The sequence below is a fragment of the Lissotriton vulgaris genome, chromosome 12, assembly GCF_964263255.1.
Source record: "Lissotriton vulgaris chromosome 12, aLisVul1.2, whole genome shotgun sequence".
Classification (NCBI taxonomy): domain Eukaryota; kingdom Metazoa; phylum Chordata; class Amphibia; order Caudata; family Salamandridae; genus Lissotriton; species Lissotriton vulgaris.
The window spans coordinates 85,885,344-85,901,133 of record NC_141700.1 but is presented as its reverse complement, the minus strand read 5'-3'; the positions used below and the strand labels follow the sequence as shown (position 1 = coordinate 85,901,133).

The 15,790-nt window shown below is 40.8% G+C and overlaps 1 protein-coding gene across 1 annotated transcript in view; it reads left to right on the top strand.

The window, feature by feature from the left end:
* LOC147673410 (mucosal pentraxin-like) overlaps positions 1–10,032 on the top strand; it is a 40,674-nt gene extending 30,642 nt beyond the window's left edge. The window contains exon 3 of the mRNA XM_086947279.1: positions 8,495–10,032. Coding sequence (XP_086803405.1) covers positions 8,495–9,162 — 668 coding nt within the window. The 3' untranslated portion in view covers positions 9,163–10,032. The remainder of the gene's footprint in view (positions 1–8,494) is intronic.
* Positions 10,033–15,790: the final 5,758 nt, after the last annotated feature.

Genomic DNA, 15,790 nt, shown 5'->3' with positions numbered 1-15,790 from the left:
GTCTCTGCTATCTGTACCCCGCGTCCGCAGAGCCAAATGGGGTGGCAGAGCTTTCTCTAGCCTAGCCCCGAAAATGTGGAACGCTCTACCTGTGGAAATAAAGTCCCTTCCCACCATGCAGTCTTTCAGAAAGGCCCTGAAGACTCGGCTATTTGCTAAAGCCTATTTGTAGTTTTGTTCTGCCTTTTTGGAACTTTTTTGATAGGCGCCTTGATGCCTTCGGGTTTTAGTTGCGCTATGTAAGTTACTTTTCATTTCATTCATTCATTTCATAAAGATGAACTCATAGGGTTCACTTGCCTTACCATCACACATTCAAGGTAACCACAAAATGTATTCATCTGTGTTTGGGGGCTATTTCAGTAAAACCCACTTTAAACCCTTGGTGCGTTTTTTTTTTGTTTTTTTTTTTTTAACTGCATCAATACGCAGTAATAGAAATGCAGGTTTGGCTGACTTTAGTTTCTTTTTTTACTTCATCCTGCTTGAGACATTTAAAGAGCAAATTGACTGCAATTGAGAAGACTTAACTGGAATTGATGAATTTCTGAATTACCAACCGCCTTACAGAAGCCAAGAAGAGATCTGTTCCAGCTCTACCTCGAGATGTTGAAACTGGAAAACTGCTACAAAGGAGTAACTTTTCTAGCTTCTTTATGCCCCTCCTCCAAGGAAACAAGGGTCATGGTCCTTTAGGGAAGCCATCTTCTACCTGTGGAACCACTTTCCAGTAGTTAAGAGTGTAGAAGGCCCTGAGAAAATGTGGTTGCCTGCCTGGGCGAAACATGTTCGCTAGTTATAACTAGAGGTTTCTCTGTCTCAGGTTCTTAAATCCCTCACCTGTGCCTAGGAAATGTACGAATTGGTGCAGACATATAGTGCTGGTGCTGCCACTGATTAGAAATCCTAGGAACCAGTTGGAACGTGACATTTTGCTGTGGTTCTGACCTGGATTAATGAGGATTTATGAGGATTTCTATTGCAACTTGAACCGGCGGGTATCTTTGGAATCAATCCAACATTTGTAATCTTTTCGGGTCTAAAAAGGTGTCAGAACATATAAAAACATTTTACCCACAACAGATTAATTCTAAGTGGAACCATTTTTTTGTCTCTATGACAGATAGGATGTTAATGCAAGCCCACGTGAAGTGCTTGTTGGCTAAATTTTCCGGCGATGCCCTACTCAAGATTTTGTTTGTAAGACTAAAGATGAAATTTTTTATCAAGATGGACCAACAAGTATTCACCATTGCAAATCAGTGGCAAAGGGTGCTGACTTCTAATAACCAGCACAGTGGCGGCTCCTCTGCTATGGCGTAGGTGCAATGCCTCACTGCTTTTAAGCAGGGTGAAGAAAAAGCATAAAATGCTAATAACTTTGAGTTATTATCATGTTATGCTTCCTGCTGCTTTGCGGGTGGACTGGGCTGATCTGCTCTTGGAGCGTAGTAGGGGAGGAGTGGTTTGCCCACTTCTAAGTGCGCAATGCCTGTTTGGCCAAACCTCTCGGGCCGCCAAAACCAGTCATGCGCACTTTTGCCAAGCCCAGGATCTCATTCCCTGGTTGAGCGTCCAACCAGGACGCTCAAAACCGATCACAACGCTGAATTGCAGTGTTGCAATTGGTCAGGGGAGCCTGGGTGCCTACCAATCACAACCCTGCATTGTTATTGGTCAATGGGGCCTGGCTGTGCTTCCGTCCAAGATGGAGCAGATATGCAAGACCCTGCGCAAGGGTATGTATTTATTTTTTAATGTTTTTTTCTAAATATGCGCAACCCCTCCAATGCGACCGGCGACCCACCCCACTAGCCATGCTGGCCACTGCTGCTCCCTCACCCGATAAACTAATAATGGCTTTTAACTTTCTTGTTGGTTTTCAATGGAGCTCTTTTTTGTTTTTGCTGTTCTAATTCCCGTATCTTTTTTTCTTCATTGGTGCCATTTTTAACATTGTATTGTTTTCTTACTTGGTTTGCAAATTCTAAATTATTTGCTTCTCAGCTGTACTGTCTCGTTGGCTTGTTGTTTGACATGTACCCAAGGAAAGTCTCGTTTTAAGAGACCGGCTACACTGGGTGTGCTTGTGATTAATCATAGAGGTCAGATTGTTTGAGATCTCAGGTACGACTCATGTCGAGACTGTACCCTACCTATCCAATAAGTAAAATGTTCCTAGTTCGCGTTGCTGTTGCCTTTAATCTGGGAATCAACACAGACCACACATAACAAATTTAATGGTGTCTGTGCTGCTGATTTAGTGACACAAATGAATTTGAATAGGTTTGGATCAATAAGTAGTCTGTTTTTTAGCTCATGTATATCACATTATTACAAATGGTAACACATTTGAATTCAAGGGTGTTGCCCAATAGATAGTATTTCTCATAATTTAATGGCCTTTTTTTAATCTCTTATGGCCGTCAGATTTGGTCTCTTTGGCATTATTGGAATTTTATAATAATGCATTGTAGGCAAAAGTGATGAGTTTCAAAGTAAACTTAATGTATAGGGGGTGACCGCTTTCTCTTTCTTCTGCCTTCTCAGAATCTATGTGTATTAGAAGTGCTTTAAAACTGCCCAATGCTATTAAAAGCAAGCCTGTTAAGTGTGATCTCTGGGCAACTCTCTGTTTGTGTAGTGATGGGAATTCAAAGTAATAAGAAGTTTACCTCAGCTGGCATTTTATAGGTGCAATAAATGACTTCGCCCATGCAGACTAAAGTGGTCAATCTCTGACATTTAATGAGAAATCCAAGGTTATCAACTGGACATGCAGAATTTGGTGCAGGAGGCACCGAATTATGCTTCTTATGCCTGATTTCCGAGTTTGAACTTGGAAAAGGATGTGCCTACCAGATCCGGCAAATACTGCACCAATGCTATCCCTAGTTGCCTCATACCTCATACGCCTACTCCCCGCTTATGACGGGGCTATAGACGGCTGCAACTGTATATATTCAATCAATCAATCATCGCATTTATATAGCGCACTACTCACCCGGAGGGTCTCAAGGCGCTTGGGGAGGGGGGGTCCGTTACTGCTCGAACAGCCAGGTCTTGAGCTGCTTCCTGAAGGCGAAGTGGTCTTTGGTCAGGTGGAGGTGGGTCGGAAGGGAGTTCCAGGTCTTGGCGACCAGGTAGGAGAAGGACCTTCCTCCTGTTGTGGCTCTTCGGATGCGGGGGACGGCGGAGAGGGCGTGGCTGGTCTAACGGAGCTGGCGTGTGGGAGCGGCTGTTGAGGTAACTCGGGCCTTGGTTGTGTAGGGCTTTGTGTGCGTGGGTGAGGAGCGGGAAGGTGATTCTCTTGTTGACCGGGAGCCAGTGCAGGTCTCTCAGGTGTCCGGGGCTGTGTCGGTGGATGTCGAGGGTGAGTCTCGCTGAGGCGTTCTGGATTCGCTGGAGTCTCTTCTGGAGCTTGGCGGTTGTTCCGGCATAGAGGGCATTGCCGTAGTCCAGACGGCTGGTGACGAGGGCCTGGGTGACTGTCTTCCTGGTCTCGGTGGGGATCCACCGGAAAATCTTACGTAGCATGCGCAGGATGTTACTATATTCCATTGCACTGTTTTGTTGTTCATTGACCTGAAGGTCTTTAAAGTAGGTGAAATGCAACATGTTTTGTTATTCAAATAGGGGGCACACTTCCCGTTTATCATCTTATATTTGTATTTTATTTATAAAGTGTTATATAGCGCGAACAAGATCCTGAGGGATATCAGAGCGCTTTACAATAGGATGGAAGGAAGGACATAAATACAATATCGACATCAGGTAAGAAGAGGAAACAAGAATGATCATATAATTAGAGGAAAATTGAGTCAAGGAGAGTAGTACATAAGCCAGGTATATAACGGGCTTTGAAGGGGGTCATGCGGTAGAGGAGAGCAGTATACCACATTCACATCATGAACCAAGACAAATCTCTTAGCACTTGCAAAGTCAATGGCACAAATCCATCTTCCAATAGTCCTTAGGCTCTTCAGTTTTTCCTTTAAATTTGATTTTGGTTCAATTGCCAGCCTTTATATAATTTAGATTCATCTGCCAGCCAACACGTGTTTTGTCAATGGGTTTGTCACCCTATGACTTCCTCAGGGCTGAAAACCAATTAAGACCCATCTTATACATCCAGTTTGTTCACTTTAAATTATACATCCCTTATTTAGATCACCCGTTCGGTCTTTGAACGTGCAGCAATGGAATCCTGCTCGGTTTTATACCACAGCTGGTGTTGCCATACATTATACATTTCCACATGCTTTAAGTGCTTTACAGAATTAGATTCCTTTGGTTGCTACTACAATCTGTATATTAATTAGATATACAATTTAGGGAGTGACCCGTAATCATCCGTTCATGTTTACGAACCGACCATATCTCGCAATAAGTATGTGATGTTAGTAAACACCTGTAAAGTGTACACTCAAGCTCTGTGCAATTGAAACCACCAACTGAGTCAAAGAAGTATGGTGTGCGGAACCGTATCTCGAATTAAGTATGCAATGTTAGTATATGCCTGTAAGGTGTGCACTCATGATCCGTGCACAATGAAAACGAAGGCCGACAACAAAGTGACATGGTGTGCTGGAACAAATGCGTATGTCCGAGCATAAGCGAATGTGACAAGTTCTGCAAGCCTGGAAGACCTGTATCTAAATTAGGCGCCTCGTATAAGTATGTAAGTAAATCTATATACTCCTCGGTACCTGTATTCTTCAGTATCAATCTAAAAAGTAACAAGGCAAAAGCTCAGGATCAAAAAAGAGTGCTAGTATGTGATAATCCTGAAGAAATGATTCCGTACTCTTATCCACGTACCTTAAATCCGTAGTTATTTCCCCAAACTATAGCTGTAATATAAGTAGATTGCGAATCAAAGTTCAAGCTGGTATGTGTCACTTGTAACTACAATGAACAAAACGATACTGAGTAACTAGTCCAGATCTAAATACTACAATAAGTAATTGTATTAATAGCCTGCCAGTTCCTTACCCCAGTGCTGGCAAAAGCTCTGTGACTTCTGTTTTTGGCGTGTCCGACCGAATCGTGTTCACAATCGGCGCCATCTTGGCCATGTCTTAACCCCTTCGCTGCTGATGACGAGCTCAGCTCGTCATCAGCCACGGGTGGCGTGTGCTGATGACGAGCTGAGCTAGTCATGTAACGCAGAAAACGGAAAACAGCCACACAGCGCAAAAATCACCGCAGCAGCGATGCGGTTAAATACACTGACCTATTCATGGTTACAAAATGGACAAACTAAAGTTCGTGCGCGTTGGTTCCATAATCTTGGAGTGTCTGTATCACTCGATTAAATAGATGAGGTGATTATGTGTACATTAATGTGCATGCCTTAATGCATAAAAAATAATTTCTTAAAACATACGTCAGTGTGTGTAGAATTAGTAAAATGTATATAGTAATTGGGGAAATAATATTCTTGTTCCTAACAGACTGATAGTATGGTCATCTTCCATTGTGTGAATTTATACTCCTCATAGGAATCGGACACAGACTGTGATATATCTCTCAAAACCGGCCTTCGACCTTGTATCCGTCTTGTGAAACAAGATAATCATATAGCATTCAACATAAGAGCTGTGTCCGCTCTGCTTGTTAACTGAGTAATAAGGCACCTCATGATGTATATTATTTGAATAAGAACCTGTCATGGTTTTTACTCTAAGTGAAACAACCTGTACTCGTATGAAGACATGACCGCTTCTATATCCATAAAGAGCAAATCATTTAACGGGGTATGTAGTGGTAAGTGATTACAAAGTTTCTTAATAGAGTACATATTATACAGATCATATCTAATTTTCAACATTACTGATTCTACATCCATTCACAAAATAGATTCGTAAACATTATTAGCCTAGCATTTTCTTCATGTATTTTACAACTGCGAGTATCACACTCACATATGCATTAAATGTCAACTCTGCCACAGGCAAAAACTATCATTACAGGGGTGATTATTCAGTTACCCAGAGAATAGTAGAATTCCTGGTCTATGTTCAGACCAAATTCCACTGTCTGTAATTTCATGATCCACTTAGCTTCTCTTCTTCTCATGATCAATTCCCTATTACCACCCCTGGCTTCTTTTGGCACATGATCAATTCCGTACAACAAAGTTCCTATGCATTCCTTGTGACTCGCAATCGTTCATGTGAACCGCCACTGGGCATCTCATGTCACCGGTTTTCTCCGCTGTCACACGTTCTCACACCCTATCCTTGAGGGCGCGGATGGTGCTTCCCACATTCATATGGTCACACTTACACACCATAATGTATACCACAAATTAATGCGTGACCTCTGCGGAGAGCCAGACCTGGCCTTGGTGGGATTAAATCTTCAACATGTTATCCGCCATAAGTAGATGCTAGTGTTTCTTCAAAAACTTCCGATATTTGTTAGACAGTCCATTATAATTAGGGGTCCCGGTTTTATAGTATTTATTTTTTTGATATTTCGGTCTGTATTTATCCATATTTATTTTGGGTTTTCTGAAAAAATGAAGCTGAAACTGGTATTTCTTCATGTATTTAACTAATAAATATGCACTTATGCTTGAATACCTGCCAAGTTTCAGTGCTGTCACCCCCAGAAGATACATCAATGCACTTATATGAAAATATGCAAAATTCAGTATCAACCATGTGCATATCTACTGCTGTTTAAGACTCTTTACTAAAACACTTTATCATTTTTTTTCCGTTTTTAAACCCCTATCAGTCCACACAGCGATTGGCCTGGCAGTCATGGTAGAGAGTATGTAGAATCACTAAAAACAACACAATTTCCGTTTTAATCCACATTTAAAAATAAATACAGACAGGAAAATAAATGATTTTCAGTCTGTATTTATCTGTAAAAATGGAAAACGGGGAGCCTTAATTATAATCAATAATATGATGTATCTGTGTGCTTGTCCGCCATCACCGCTTGTGCACTTATCGGGTGTTTCCTGTTTATACCAATGATTCTTTTTCTTGCCGATCTTACTACATGTATGTTTAGTCTCTTTTCTATGAACCGTGTCTCTATTTCTTGTATACACGTTTGGTATTTATGCTCCTCACTGCAATTCCTTCTCGCTCTTATCTCACCAAATGGTACCCCATTAATCTGAAAGTTTGGGCGTGCACTGGTAGCAGGAAGGGTTGCATTACATGATGGGGGCTTATGGTATAGCCTACTATGTATTTTGTCCCCCCTTTATGTATGATTCCACATCTAGGAATTTAATTACTGTGTTTTGACGTAAACCTTATATCAACTTCATTCTGATTAATTACAAATTCCATAAGTTGTTTCACTGTCTGTCCATATCATTAGGCAATCATCGATATAACGGCCCCAGTACAGTTTATGCTCCTTTTGCGCCATTCGGCCCCAGATATGGTCCTTCTCAAATGCACCCATAAAAAGGTTGGTGTACGAGGGGGCAAATATGGAGTCCATGGCAGTGCCCTACAATTGTTTGTACCATGATGCCTCAAATAAAAACATATTGTTTCCAAAATCATCTCTGCCATAGAAATCAACATTTGGGTATGTTCTAGAAGCGTCACCCGTCTCGTATTCAATATGCGATTCAGAGCATGTAACCCCATTTTATGCGAAATACTGTCATAGAGAGATACTACATCCAAGGTGATAGTTCACATCCCAGGTTCCCATTGTATATCATTCAGTAGGTTTAAAACCTATTTGGTGTCAGGTATGTGTGATGGAAGTTTCTTCAAAAATGCTTGTAAAAATAGATCCACATATTCAGAGAGACTCTCCAGTGGCCCCCCAAGTACCTAATACTGTGGGTCTTCCTGGAGAAAATCTGACTCCTTATGAATATTTGGAAGTGTGCACAGACAAAAGTATCTTGGACGGTCTATCTGCAAATAGTGATATTCATCAGCAGTCAGTAAACAGTTGTCATACAAGTGTTTCAACTTGGTGTTAACTTTATTTGTCAATTTAAAGAATGGATTAAAAACTAGTTTTTTACAGCAGGAAGTATTACTCTAAGTTGTGAGTAAATAATTAAGGGTCAGAAGTGTGACACATTAGAGTGCTCCATGACGCAAAACATATAGAATAAATGATAAGATATATAAATGATGGATAAATAAATGCAAGCCTACATAATACATTAGTGGTTAAAGTGTGTTATCAATTTAATCCATCAATGCATATAGAATATGCACACAAATAAATGTTTGCATACATATGATACTGGGAAAATAAATAGATACATACATAAATGGCTTCCATACTTTTTAAATTATTTTGTTTGAATTTTTTTATTGAATTTGTCATTTATACAACAGTACAATCAACAGGTTTCAGTACAGTATACATATCATAGGGTGACCATACACAGCTATATGAAGGATTAATCAAAATGCCTTCCATACTTCTGTGCCATCATCCCTCTTCCAAGGAACAATACATTCTTAATGCCTCCTTTCTTTTGTTACAGACATGGATGGCCAGGTATTTCTTTTCCCAAGTCGATCTGCCACCAACTATGTGACACTTCAGCAAGAAGTGACCTCGCTGATAGGTTTCACCGCCTGTCTACGCGCATTCACAGAGCTAACGGAGGAGTACAGCTACCTTTCTTGCAACAGCCTTACTCAAGACAACAATCTACTAATTTATTACAGTAATTCTAAGGAAAATCCATTTGCGTTCTACGTGGGTGGGGAGGAAACAGTCTTCAGAGCTACAAGCCCCTCCTTGGACAGAAGTCACCACATATGTGGCACCTGGGATGCATTCACAGGGGTGGTACAGATGTTTCTCAATGGAAAGCCACTCGCCAGGAAAGTCATGAAAAAAGGCTACTCCATTCAGGGTCCTCTAAAATGTATTCTTGGCCAAGAGCAGGACTCGTTCGGAGGAAGCTTTGACGTAAACCAGTCTTTTGCGGGTGAAATTGATAATGTACACATGTGGGATTATATTTTGACATCTGCAGAAATACACCAGGCATTTATGAATAACAAACACTTAAATGGCAATGTCATCACCTGGAGGGACCTGAGGTATGGCATCACAGGAGATGTGCTGGTGGAGCCGGCACAGCAGAGTAGTTGTGATAACAAGGCATGTTATGTAAGTCCCCCAAGATGTGACGCAAACTAGTGTCTGCAGATCACTTTTCTAGATATTTAGTGCCATATTTTGAGTTGCAGAAAGTGGCATCCCTGTTGACGATACTATTCTGGGCTACTAGAAGTGGCCCATTATTTTCAGAACTTATAATTCTGAAGCTCCTCACCCTGTTACACAAGTGGCGAATTTTCTGTTGGGAAACTGCAATAATTTTGGGCTGGAACTGCAGGCAGAGGCATCAGAATCTAAACTATAGTCTTACAGCACGCTGCCTGAGGCTATACCGGTTGTTAAAGGCCCTGAACCTGAGCTTGTACAGTAATATTTCTGGAATATGTTTTGTAATCTTTCATAGGAATGCAAGGATATCAATTTTACTTTTAATGCGAAAAAAAAAATATTCCACAAATGAAAGATTTAAGATTATTTTAAGCCTGGAAGAGCAGTAGCAAGACTGATTCATACATCTGGGTAATCTCCAATTCCTTTTAACAGTCGTAAAACTGTCGTAAGCATGGGAAACTGTAGTAAATTAGCGCTACAATGTTTTATTTATACTTAAACTATTGTTACACACGGTGTCGGTGAATAACTTGAAAATGTCTTTCGACCATGGTACTTCCTGGAGAATTTGATTTCACAATTTCCTGTTTTTTTGACAGTGCTTACACCAGCAGATCTGACCACAACAAAATATTTCCCCAAAACTTAGTATTAGGAATCTTGACCCATATAAATATCTTCCTACAATAGACAGTGTGAACTTTGAATCATGTGTAGCTTTAATTGTTGTGTGAACTTTGAATCCTGTGTAGCTTTTATTGTTGTGTGAACTTTGAATCCTATGTAGCTTTTATTGTTGTATGGAAAGACATTTCAATAAAGTGAGAAGTATGAACCAATTATTAATGCATTAATCTTAATAAAAAGAAGGAAATCTAAATATTTAATGGCAGGTCTGTGTCTCTAAAAATGTTTTGAGAGTGAGGAAGAGTCAGTCGCACTTCAGCCGTCTTGAGTGTCTTGGTGAAGACCAAAGCTTAATTTGAGGACTTCGAACAATGCACATTTCGCTGCTGGTCAGTCTGCCCCGGCACTAGACAATGAAGCGCACACAGAACTCCGCGAATCATTCTCCCTGACGGTGGATGGCCATGTTGTGCTATCTTGTAACCCCCACCTTCCATTGCTAGTAAAGCAGCTCTTGTGCGCCCTCTGCAGGTTTATAATAAATAGACTTCTTTGACCCCTAATTTGAGCGGCCAGGATCCTGCATAATTCAACAGGACACCAAGCTAACCGTGCAAGGTCTGGTAGCATATCCAGAAAAATGTGAAGGATTTTATTTCTACTCCATTAAATGCCAGAATTGTATTTTATGTAGATAGCTCAGTGGGTTACTGCTTTTGTCACAGAGATCCTTTTGTTACTTGTAGTTTATTAAGTCACAAACCTACTATAGGACAGTTAATACAAAGTTAATACACTTTGTTCTTGATCCTGTTCCATATTCTTTGTTTTTCTGCTTCAGGTACTTTTAGTGGGAGCGTCCCAAAAAGCTTATCATGGCTCTTTGTCACCTCCTCAATGAGGTACTCGAGTTCCCTCACACTAAACTTTAACTTTCTCTTCCTGGCCACTGCACCCTCTTCTGTTGTTGTTTGGGACATTTTGTCTGTCTTCACCTGTCAGCAAACTACAGTTTGTATTATTTACTCTCTCCCCCAGCACTCTGCTTCTGACTCTCAGTTCCTCTGTGCACAGAAAGCAGCATGGGCTGATGACCTCACAAACAGGAAGTCAATCAGCCTGCTCCCAATACGACTCGGTAGTTTTGCGATCTCGCAATTTGCGATTTTGCAATTAGTGATCTCGCAATTTGCGATCTCGCCATTTGCGATAATATAGGTTTTCTAGTCTTGCGATTCTTTATTTTGAAATCGCTAATGTATTTAGCGATTTTTACCGATTCTTTTTTTCGCATTCTGCATCATGCATAGGTAATAGCAAGTCCTTATTTGCGATTCCTTAATAATCGCAAATACGGATTCTTTATTTCTTTGCTTGATGCATATGCCTGATAGACTTCTACTGAGATCCACAATACAATAATACAATGTATACAAGGTAATCGGATACATAGTGCCACAATATAAAAATGCTATAGATACAGATTAAATTGTTATTCACAGTGACAACAGCTCTAAAACGATGGAAGAAACTATCAAAAAAGTTACAAAAACTTTATAGCATACACATTCATCTAGGGGAGCTCTTATTAATTTGATCAGATCCATAGTTCTACAGATATTATATTTAGAGCAAAAGCAATTTGACAATATAAAGTATGCAAGTTGATCAGATCCATAGTGCCACAATGTAAAAATGCAGTATATACAACATGAATTACTATTCACAGTGGCAACATCTCTAAAACAGAAGAAACGATTTCAAAAATGTAAAAACGTTATAACATACCAATTCATCTGGGGGAGCTCTTATTAACTCAATCAGTTGCATAGTTCTAGAGATAATATTTAGTGCAAATAGGTTTTAAAAATCGAGTGGGTGCAACAACCAAACAATTGTTGGGACAAACGAATAGGACATGTATCAAATCTTGAATGCCTCTGTTACAAAGATCACAGTGGCCAGAGTTATCAAATATGCCACCCCAGTTTTTTGTTAAATCTTTTAGTGGTAACGTCATTAATCTTAACATCAAAATGCTGAATCTGAAGCATACAAGAAAAGTGGGACTGGGTGCATCAAGCAGGAAATGCAGCTGAATAAGGCAGGTTTGGCTAAAAAAAAGGAGATCTGGGCAGAGAATGTAGGTTTGCTGCTAAACCAGAACATTTGAATGATAGAGGAGGTTTGACTAACTAGGGCTGTAGGTTTGGGTGAATATTGTAATATGTTTGGCTGAGTAAGGCAGGGGGTTTAGATAAATAAAGCAGGATTGGCTGAATTAAGGTGGTTGTCTGGAAACGAAATAGGAGATTTTGTGGGTGAGTTGTTGGGCAGTTTGGACATTAGACAGTCTAGTATGAATCATTCTAACAAATCAACATCACAAAAAAAAATGAGGGATGCAGTGTTGAAACCTTTCAAAACACTCACCCCCAGTCACAGATCTGGGTTTAATCCATTGGTATTTTTCTCGCCAAGTCTCCCCATTTTGGACCCAGCCATATGGAAATCAGTCTTGACCCTGCTCCCCATGGGAACAGTCCACCTGAACTGCCAAGCCAGGTCTCCGTGGACTGGAAACCAACATCCTGGGACCGGTTTTGGGGATTCACCCATCATTAGCCAGGATAGCTATGCACATCTTAATGGAAACATCTGTGTATTAATAGTTCCTGTCATCCTAAATAAAAGATCTTGTACAAAAAGCACAGATCAAAGTGAGTTGGAACTAATAGTTACTAAATTCCTAAATACAATTTTTGTTTATTCTTCTCAAGGCTGGAAGCTCACACTTCACTCCTAGCTTGATTTTCTTGAGATACAGGATGGCCCAACAATCAGGAGTGCCATCCAACAACCCGCCCAGGCAGCTTCCGCACCAAGGAAAAACAGCGTAAGCTGAGACTCCCCACTATCCCCTGAGATTGTGCCCCTGAACCTGCACTGCAGAAAGGAGCTCCCAGGTGCCAAGTAGCAAGGAAACAAGGGTCAACTCCAGACCTAGGTAAGATAAACAAAGGCCATAAGAAACTTGGGGCTGGATGTGCTGAGGGAATTGGTGCCTTAAACTCTGTAATTCTCAAAATCAAGCTGCTTGTGACACCAAAATCCCTTTTCCAATGTACTAACAGCAAAGGTGTTTCCAAATCGCAACATTAGGTTTCCGACCCCTACTTAACACCATCGCTGCTAATGGTTTTCCCCTCCTGTGTTGATTGATGTGTAAATCCCATTGTTCATGACGAGCTCAGCTCGTCATCAGCACAGCTCAATCGTGCCCACTGACGAGCTGAGCTCGTCATGAGCATAGAAGGGGTTAAGGTATGTATCAATGATTTATGGCCACATTTCCGGATGTACGTTGTTACAACGCATGCTTTTACCACGCATGCCTTTCCAACGCAGGTTTTTTCAACGCAAGTCGTTACAACGACTTGCGTTGAGGGGTGCAGGATAGTGAATAGTTTAATTTACTATTCCAACTCCAGTCCCCGTGGATAGTAGGGAAGGTGTTGGATAGTAAATTAAACTATTACCTATCCTAGAGCGCCCCCCAGCGCAAGTCGTTGTAATGACTTGCGTTGAAAATCCTGCATTGTAAAGGCACTGCGTGGTAAAAGTTGCGTCGTAAATGATGTTTCCCCACATTTCCAGTCACAACCCATTGATCAGTTACTGGCTCTCAAGTTGTGGCGAGAGGTAAAAGACCTGCTTTTGAGCCCTTCCACTTTGGAAATCAAAGCAGCAGCTTCAGGGGTAGGGGGCAATGGTACCTGGGACAACTGCTGACTCACTGAAGTTTTTCAAAATGGAAAACTAGTTTTATTTCTCCAAAGCATCCCCATTTTCTGTAAGGAAATCTGCTGGCTGCACTAAGAATACTTTTCCACTTAAAAACGCAAACATAGTGATGGTGGTCTGCTGTCCCTTGCTAAAATGCAGGGAGTGACAAAACTACATTAAATAGAATTTAAGCAAGTCATTCTGCAACCCACTGTGATTCAACATTTTGTGAACCAACCTATTACTGTGTAAGTCAGTTTGAAAAATTAGTTTGATTCTGTTGTACTTTGTATAGGAAGACACTGGTAGCCAGGTTGTAAGTTTATTGAAGTCTTATTTATTAATCCATGTCTTGTAATATCAAACAGGGATCATCCAAGTACAGCTCTTAATCCAGCTCTAATAACTCCTATGCCAGCCACACCCTGCCTAGCTGCTCAGCCCATCTCCAGCTGTCACGACTCATCCACCCAGGCACCCAGGCATTCCATTCACCCCAGGCACACCATCATTCCGTCACCATCTCACGCTCTGGCTGAGCAGCTAGGAAGACCTAGGCGGATTCACATAGGAATGTAAATCTTAGAATACAACAGATTCACAAAAAGTCAGTCAATTTGCGACTGCTTTTATTTAATCCAATCTTGGAACGTCCGGCCCTGGGGGCCTTGATTCGTATAATAAGTTAATCACCACAGAATAACTAAACGTAATGACATCACATTATGTGCAAAACAGATCATATTATTGTGCTAACTTGAGAAAATGCAGAGTTAATAGAGGCTGGAATATTCCTAAGGGTTTTCCAGAAAGTGTTGTTTGGAATGCTGCCTGTTCACTTGTTTGTATAGGACTCACGCATTCTGGCCTGATTTAAAACATGATGATCAGCCCATCGTCCGCCAGGGTTACAGAATAATTTACTCTGTCGCCCTGGCAGCGGTGCCAACAGCAACCGTTTGAAATGTCCATCAACCTGGCAGACATTTCAAGCATTGACAGGAACCTGCCCTCAAGGCAGTTAGTGTCAATGCAGTGTAAGTTTGCCAGATGGCTCTGCAGGGCAAAATTACACGTTTTTTATTTTCAAAAAGAAAATCCCAAAGCGGGATTTTCTTTTTGACAATAAAAAAAAATGCTCACCATACCATGGGAGTTTCCTTTCATGGTGAGGGGAGGCATCGAGCACTTTTTAGTAACCTTTACCTCCAGGTTTTTCTTAACAAGCATTGAAAAAAACAGCTAAATGTTTATCTAAATTAGGTGGGCGCAAATATAGCCTAATCACCTATGGCCTGAATGTGGAAGTTTGACCACGATGCAGATGGAGTAGGCTCCACCGTTGTCTACCTGTGGACCATAAGTGTCAAAACTGGACGGACGGACCATAATGTTGGTGGGGGAGCTCAGTTACTTCCTATCATTTGCCAGGACATGAAAGTTGTTCATATTAGGAGGCTGATAGCCTAATGTTCTTTGCTGTAATTTGGTGACTTCAGTCTACTGATGTTCAGAAATGAAGCCATGATAACTGACGGATACTCAGTGTCGTTACCATGTTACACAGCTACACGCCAGACTTACCTGATTCCTGGCATCTGTCCCTAGTACATATAGAGAAAACAGATCGAAGTAACTTTCTGTTATCCACTTAGGATTCTGAGCATGAATCTAAAGTCTCTGGGTTAGGGCTCTGAGCTTGAAGTTACTTAACCTGGTAAAGGAATTGCTCTGGTTCACAGGAACATGTGTGCCTTCCCTTTCAGATTTATCTAATAAAGATTATGAGCCAGGAAATTAAACATGGAGTTTTACTTTATTGTTAAAGCCCCCTACCTGAACAAATATATATTTCCATAAGACTTTTATGATTTGAAGCATCACCAATAAAAAATATTCAAATAAAAAATGGTAATGTGATCCAAGAACTATTAGGCATATCTAAATGGGCCATACTATGGTATTGGTTGATTATAAGGATAATTATAGGATTGAAGGAATACATACGGCCATATAAAACTTTTCAGGTCATGCCCAGGCAGATGAGATTACATTGTGGCATTGTGGGTGAAAAATGATGGCCTGGAATGCAACTCGCAAAATCTCCAGTAGATTAGTTCAATTCAACCTTCCCTTCTATCACCTCATTGTTCTTTTCTGGATTTGACTTTGGATTATGATT